The 7,653-nt window shown below is 34.1% G+C and overlaps 1 protein-coding gene across 1 annotated transcript; it reads left to right on the top strand.

Moving 5' to 3' along the window:
* The first annotated feature begins 2,484 nt into the window (after positions 1 to 2,484).
* Positions 2,485 to 6,456, top strand: LOC141445210 (uncharacterized). The gene is made up of 4 exons (XM_074110996.1): positions 2,485 to 2,502; positions 2,766 to 2,972; positions 5,514 to 5,698; positions 5,976 to 6,456. The coding sequence occupies exons 2-4, from the start codon at positions 2,769 to 2,771 to the stop codon at positions 6,145 to 6,147; spliced, it is 561 nt and encodes a 186-aa protein (XP_073967097.1). The 5' UTR covers positions 2,485 to 2,502; positions 2,766 to 2,768; the 3' UTR covers positions 6,148 to 6,456.
* Positions 6,457 to 7,653: the final 1,197 nt, after the last annotated feature.

Below are 7,653 nucleotides of genomic sequence, written 5' to 3'. Positions count from 1 at the left end.
TAAATTTGGTAATGGGTCCTAATATCAAAAATTTACAATTTGCCGATGACCTTGTTGTATATTTATCTGGAAATAATTCTAACACAATAATAAATAACTTAAACTTAGCATTAACAAAACTCCATAATTACCTCTCTTATTTAAATCTCGCAGTTAATCCATCTAAGTCTAAAGTTGTCGTTTTTGGTCTAAAATCTAAAGCTACTTTGCCCTCTTTATTGTATAATAATACACCTCTGCCAATAGTCACAGATACCAAGTTTTTGGGTGTCATATTTTGTCACAATTTATCCTGGAAAAAATATGCTGAGCATTTAGAAGTCAAAGCCAATAAAGCTTTTAATATCCTTAAGTCATTGCGTGGTACAAAATGGGGGGCTGACCCCAAAATATTACTTATGCTTTATAAATCTTTAGTTCGCAGTCATTTTGAATATGGGTTTATGTGTTTTGCTTCAGACCATAAAATTATAGAGAGTTTAGAAAAAATTCAAAATAAGTGCATGCGCGTTGTGACTGGAGCATTTAAAACCACTCCTATTGTTTCATTACAAGTAGAGTGTAATCTCCCTCCAGTAACAATAAGACTTGCATATTTGAAGGAAAGATTTATTGTAAAACTACATGCTGAATATGACAACCACCTTTTAAAAGAACTCTTGAATATTAATCTATTGCCTTTCCAAAAATCTTTTTATGTTTTGCAGGGCCTATCTGAATTTAGCAGTTTTTTAAATCAAATTAGTATACATAAAAGCAATAACCACTTACCTTGTTTCGATGGGCCTTATGAAAGTAAATTTAGTCCTATAAATGTTGTGATTGATAATGGTCTCTCCAGAAAGGAACAAGTATATGAGAAATTAGCTTCATGGAATGGTTTTAAATTCATTTATACAGATGGATCTAAGAATGAGTCTAGTGTATCTTCAGCTATATACAACTCCGAAAACAAAATGGGTCTTGGTTTCAAAATAGACAAACATGCTAGTATTTTCACAGCTGAGGCATTCGCTATTCTTTGTGCACTGAAGCACATATCAAGGCAAAAAGAGGCATGTAAATGGGTAATTGTCAGTGATAGTATGAGTGTATTAAAAGCTATAAAAAATAATAAAGTAAAATCTAATACAAATTATTTAATTTTCCTAATTAAAGATCTTTGGTCTGAGCTTCACTTAAAAAACAAATTTGTTATCGAATTCATGTGGACTCCTTCACATATAGGCGTATCTGGTAACGAAAATGTAGATTTCTTGGCTCAGTCAATTGCAAACTCTCCTCCATCTATTGATGTTAGTTTTGATGTCCTACTCCCATATACTGATGCTATTCCAATACTGAAACAAAGAATGTATGTTCAGTGGAAAAAACAATGGGATCATGTTGTGCAAGTAGAAAACAAGGGTTCTTGGTATGCTGCCTTAAATGTAAACTTACAATCTGTATCTTGGTTACGTAAAGGTAATATCTATCGTAATATAAGCTTTTACAGCACAATCTGTCGTCTTAGGTTAGGTCATTTTCGCCTCAACCATCATTTGCATCGTATGAAAATTATAAGTGATCCTCGTTGTGAATTGTGTCAGTCAAATGAGGATCAAACCATAGATCATATAGTCTATCATTGTTCGTCTTTCGGCATTCAGCGCCTTGTGCTGATGGACGAATTAATCCGCATTTACGGAGAACCACATCTGGTCCCGCTCTCTGTTCAAGAGCTGTTAAAGAATCATTCTACATATGAACCACTGTACAACTTCATTGTATCAACAGTAAAAGAAATATAATTTGTTTCATTAATGTACAAAGTTATAATATTGCTTCATTCTTTGTATATTCCTAATTTTCTATCGTTTCAGTGAGTGTAGGTTAGTTTAAGTAATTGGTAAATCAACTGACAGGCGTCAAATCAGAGCTGTCAGACTATTTCCTTACAGGGATTTTTAAAGGATCATCTATGTAGGTTACATAGAAGTTTTAAATAATTATCTTGTATTTTCTGGATTGAATATTTATACACCGGACTTGACTATAACTGAAGAAGTTTTATTGGATGTGACAACATAGAAAGCAAACACTGAAGAAGTTTAACTGGATAAGACAATATAGAAAGAATACTAAAGAAGTTTAATTGGATATGACAACATTGAAAGAAATACTGAAGAAGTTTTATTTAATTGACATGGAAATAATATATAGAAGTTGAAATAAATTATAAGTATTAACTGATGACGAGGCGATATGGTCCCTGACTTTAGCCTGTCCGAACGGACGAATTAAAAAAAAAAAAAAAAAAAAAAAAGTGAGTGGGGTTATTTTTATTTATGGTTATTCTGTTTTGTTTGCACTAAATAGTTTAATATTTGGTAATTAAAACGGATGCCGAAAATCTTCATGGTATCGATTTATATTTAAGAATACAAAATTAGCTTTAACTCGTGTTGTAGTAAATAAAGTAAATAGAAAACGATCATACTGGCGTCAGAAAACTACACTAAGGTAAGTTTGTTAAAAACTGTTAAAATTTGTAGCATTTTTGTAATTTTAAAGCTTCAGACTACTGTAATTGTATCCTACTTGTGTCTTCTCGCTTACGATGTTGTGAATGCTGCAGACCTGTTAAACTATGACCATGTCTCTCAAGCAAAATATATTCTATGAAGTAGACCAGACGGTAGGTAATTATTTAGTTTCTTTTCCAAAGTCTTAGTATAAATATAATAATTTTATTATATTATATCACTGGTTAAATATATTTTCAGAAAATGCTGGACGGGTGGTACTGCCGCTCCATTGCCAACATGCAGGCAACGGAGGCTGCAAGCATGAGTAGCGCCGCGCCGGCGGAGCCCTCGCGCGCGCCGCCTCCAGAGGACTACTCTAGCGACAGCAGCAGTGAGCCTGAGCCAGAAACCAACTACAAATCTCATTACCTTACCCTTAAAAAGAAACTGAAATATCTCATTTATGTGAGCGCCATAGGTACATTAGATTGTAAATGATAAATATACTGAAAAGAAGAGTCAAGGAGAGCCATATCATTTGGCTTAAGCTACTGTTACACATGCTCATTAGCAGCACAAAAGCATGCTAATTGAGCAAATGCTACCTAGTTGCATGTGTGTACAGGACATGCTACTATTGAGCATGCTAGTTGATGCGGGGGTGGAAGGGGGAAAGGTAATAAGCAAGTGTGAATGCGTTTGCTTAATGAGCATGCTAGTATTGGTAGTGCCACGAGAGTTGCAAGTGAAAGATTACAAAAAAAAGTTACTAAAAGTGTTTTTTTTTATAAATTCATTATTTTATTACCGTTGAATTTTGTGAAAAGCCGTAACGGCCACAGGGTTGCAGCTGTAGGCCGTTGATTTTGAGATTTTATGGCCTGAAAGCCATAGAACACGGTAATTGCCGTGGCAACACTGATTTTGAACTGGCAGAGAGCATGTGTGATCAAAAGGCATGTTGAAAATACAAACTGAGACATGGATGCACAGAAAAACCAGAAAAAGGGACCAGTGCTGGGAATCAAACCCAGGTCCTCAGCAATCCGTGATGTGTGCTATAACCCCTACACCACCGCTGGACAGGAGTCTAGACACAAATTTCTCCTATGCACGCATATCTCAGGTTGCTTTTTTCTACTACGCTACTTAAGCAGCAGCACTAGCGACATCTATATACCCGTAAAAGTAACAAATTTGGAGTTGAAATAAAAAATACAAAAAGACTCCAAAAACCAATCATAAAAGGCATGTGTATCGGAGTGTTTGTTTTGAGCATGCTTATTTAGGAGCATACTCAAAACTAGCACGCTTATTGCTAGCAAATGTAAACAGTCCATGAGCATGCTCATTACCATACCCCGGGACTTTCAGGGCACGGATGATTGACATTAGCCAAAGAGTAGGTATCGAGTTAAAAAACAGAGTGCACTCTAGCTGGTTTCTACCTAATGAATAATTAATCAATTAGAAAAAAATACATGATATTTAAAACACAAAAATATAAATTTTGTAAGATGAAATCGTTTCAATCTTAATCAAATTAAGTTTGAAAAGATTTTTAATAAATTGATGTTGGTTTTAAATAAGAATTTTGGCTATAGCACACTAAACATCATGAACGAATTGTTACAAGGCAATGAAGTAGAACTGCGATCGCAAACACATCGTGCAACAATTGATTTCTTCAAGAAATTTAAATATGCACCTATTACAACTGCCGACGTAGAAAAATCATTCAGTGGGTTAAAATGGATATTTACAGCAAGACGCCGCTGCTTAACTGTTCCAAATTTAGAAAAGATATTAATAATTTATTTCGAAAATCATATCAACTACTAAATTTACTGCAGGTAATTAATTAACGTTTTTTTATTATTATCTCATAACATAAGCCTTGGTACTAAACCTAAAGTACTAGTATAGTTTACAATTCGCAGTGAGGTAATTATTCATTAGGCATAATATGATGTTTTGTCAGAATAACCTATCTATTAATGTCTACTCTTTAGCAAATTGTTTGTGCCCCGAAAGTCCCGGGGTATGCTCATTACTGGCATGCTCATAAGCATGCTAGTCACAAGCATGTGTAACAGTAGCTTAAGGTTGAACTTCAATATGTCACTTTAGCAAAATGAGCTATAGACAAACTTTACAGGCTACTAAGAATCCTATCTTATTATATAGATAGTGGCATGAGACTTGAAGTGAATAATTACACACAATACAAAAATAACTGATTGCACAAGAGAAGAATGAATAAAATGAATGAGTAAATGTCAAAATCCTGTAGTCATTGTCATTACACAACATGTTGTAGCTATGTGTGTGTAATCAAATAATTTTCTACAACTCTTGTGGCACTACCTATAACTCGTATTTGACAACTCCTGATTTTGCCATATCTTAATATTATTACGAAAATATAGATAAACACTGTCTAGTGTTTAGTGAAGAGAAAATTTAAATCGGTTGAAAATTAGATTTATAGTGATTTTTTGAAAAATCTATATACCTGTCTCTTTCTCAAACGCTTTTCTCTATGCAGCAAGTATGGTGGTACTGGCGTGTGACGTCACATGCCAGTATCTTTCTCTGTCTAATCTTGAATTTCAAACCTTTATAACTTTGTTATTTGTAAAGGTAGCTTAAAAATTGTGTTTCTATTCGATAACAGGCATTGTGTAGTTTTAATTTATAAAACATATACAAAATAGTCAAATACCGTATTGTAAATGTGAAAGTTTGGGTGTTTAGATATTTGGATATTTCAATGTTTGTATGGATTAACAAAAAAATGGAGTAAAAAATATAAACAATTTTAACTCAATGTCCTGTATGAGTTACCTAACATGTCTAACGTTCTGCACCAGTCACCATCAATCTGGCATGGCAGAGTACTGTTATTTGAGAATATGAAAATGCAACAATAAAAACTCACTAAAATCATATTGTTATTAACTGGGCTAGATACAATAGTAGACAAACAAACTTTTTTTCTTTTAGGAAAATGAATGCTTTCAAGATGCTTTGAGATGTAGCCAGAAGAGACTGTTGAAGGTTTCCCGGGACCGCAGCTTCCTCCTAGACAGATTACTGCAATATGAGAAGCCCGACAGCTCAACCTCGGAGAGTGAAGATACAGAGTCATCAGATGACACTGATTACAACCGCGCTGATATCTTAAAACGGTAAATTATCAAAAAGTAGAACTAAACAAATAGCAACAATCTAATTACACACATGGTTGGAAGTTGGTAGTTTACAGTAGCCAACAGTCTTAACACATTAACGCCAAGATCCTGGAAGAACCCAGTTAATTTCTTTGTTCATTGGCAGTTTTCAGCTACAAAACTGTTAAATGACCATTTGTGAAAAATAACATTCAAGAATAATCAGTAAAATAAGACTATTAAGTATTAACTGTATCTGCTCACAAGTATCTTAAATATTTGATAAAATTTATAGAAAAAAAATTGAGGCAAGTGCTGCACACCAAAATCTCTCAGCTGCAGCCTCTAACAAGGGGGCCAGTGCTGTCAAAAGGAAAAGAGCAGTTGTTCCTAAGAAGCCTCCTAATACTACACATGCTGTAAGTAAATTAGATTTTTTTTCTTTTGGTAGAATAAAAAATATTTGACTAAGAGACGTATTCTGACCATAGTTATTTTTAGTGCCTGTGAAAATATCCTTCGGAAATTTTTAAGCTTCAAATACATAATATTAGAGCGGGTTCTGGAGGGAGTTGAACTCAGAAAATCTTGCAAATTATGATTCTGAATGTTGCCAGGAGGCCCAGTGGTCCATTTTTTTCATACCAGAACCCCTAAGACATCACGTAAATGGACTGAAATAATGCTTTTAAACCATTTTCATAGTACATTACTGCAGAGACCAGTAAGTAAGCCATCCTGGACGAGTAGAAGTTTGTTTGATGATACGAGGCCAGGATGGCGATTACTGGTCGAAGCTTGTATAGAGCTTTTCTCAAAAATGATGATGATGGTGATAATAAAATGACGGTGATTGTGATGTGATGATGATGATCATAGTGATGATGATTGATGATGATGGTTGATGGTGATGATGATTGTTGATGGTGATGATGATGATTTTTAGTGATGGTGACGATGATGGTCGTTGATGGTGATGATGATAATGATTTTGATGATTATGCTGATTGTTAGTGATGGTGTTGATGATAATGATGATGATGATTGTTAGTGATGGTGATGATGGTTGGTAATGATGATTTTGATGATGATGAAGATGATTGTTAGTGATGATGATGATCGTTGATGGTGATGAGATGATGATGGTTGGTAGTGATGGTGACGGTGATGATGGTGATGATGATAATGATGACATGGACCCATTTCAAAATACTAGTTAACTACACCCAACACTGCCGCTCGGCCCGCGCGCTGTTGTGACGGGTTCCAAATTTTTAAAGGAACCCGTTACTGTCCAGGAAGTAAATTTCACACTTACTTCCTGGACAGTTTGAAACCCCTCACTGTCCAGAAACTAAATTTCATACTTACTTCCTGGACAGTTCGAAACCTCTTACTGTCCAGAAAGTAAATTTCATACTTACTTCGTGGACAGTTCGACATTACTTCCTGGACACTAGCAACTAGTCTCCAGGATGGTTGTACGTTGTTTTACAGACAACATTTTAATAGAATTTCGTTTAACAGACATTTTTTATCATATTATCGTTTCATAGAATAATCAATACGCAGAACACTTACTTTGAAGAAATTTAAATCATTGATTTTTGTTACAAATATAAATTTTTGTTTAGATATTCATATCAAAGAATAACAAATCAAATATTCATTATTCTCATATTATTTAGTTATTATAAAACTTATTACCAAGAAAACATGCAATTCGTTTTCTGATGTGGTCGCAGTTCTAACCTACCTAACCTAACCTACTTTTCTAGTAGCGAGTCGTTTCTGACGAGGTCACTGTTCTAACCTAACCTAACCTAACCAACTTTTCTGGTAGCGCTTTCTAACCTATTCTAATATATTTTATCGAACAAACAATATTTGTTAAAAAAAAATTCTACAATTTGATAAATTTGATAAATAATAAAGTGAGATTATAAGATTCATTGAATAGTTTTTCTATTAAA

This window comes from Choristoneura fumiferana, unplaced genomic scaffold, assembly GCF_025370935.1.
Source record: "Choristoneura fumiferana unplaced genomic scaffold, NRCan_CFum_1 Sck3bRy_57;HRSCAF=227_pilon, whole genome shotgun sequence".
NCBI lineage: Eukaryota > Metazoa > Arthropoda > Insecta > Lepidoptera > Tortricidae > Choristoneura > Choristoneura fumiferana.
Note: the sequence above shows the minus strand (reverse complement) of the source record. Positions and strands in the feature narration are given on the sequence as shown.

What these genes read in the sequence shown, in the direction of transcription:
- LOC141445210 (XM_074110996.1), top strand. Translation starts at nt 2,769, where the DNA reads ATGCTGGACGGGTGGTACTGCCGCTCCATTGCCAACATGCAGGCAACG. An exon ending in AACTGAAATATCTCATTTAT is followed by an intron (nt 2,973 to 5,513) that starts GTGAGCGCCATA and finishes TTTTTCTTTTAG; the next exon opens with GAAAATGAATGCTTTCAAGA. An exon ending in CGCGCTGATATCTTAAAACG is followed by an intron (nt 5,699 to 5,975) that starts GTAAATTATCAA and finishes TAAAATTTATAG; the next exon opens with AAAAAAAATTGAGGCAAGTG.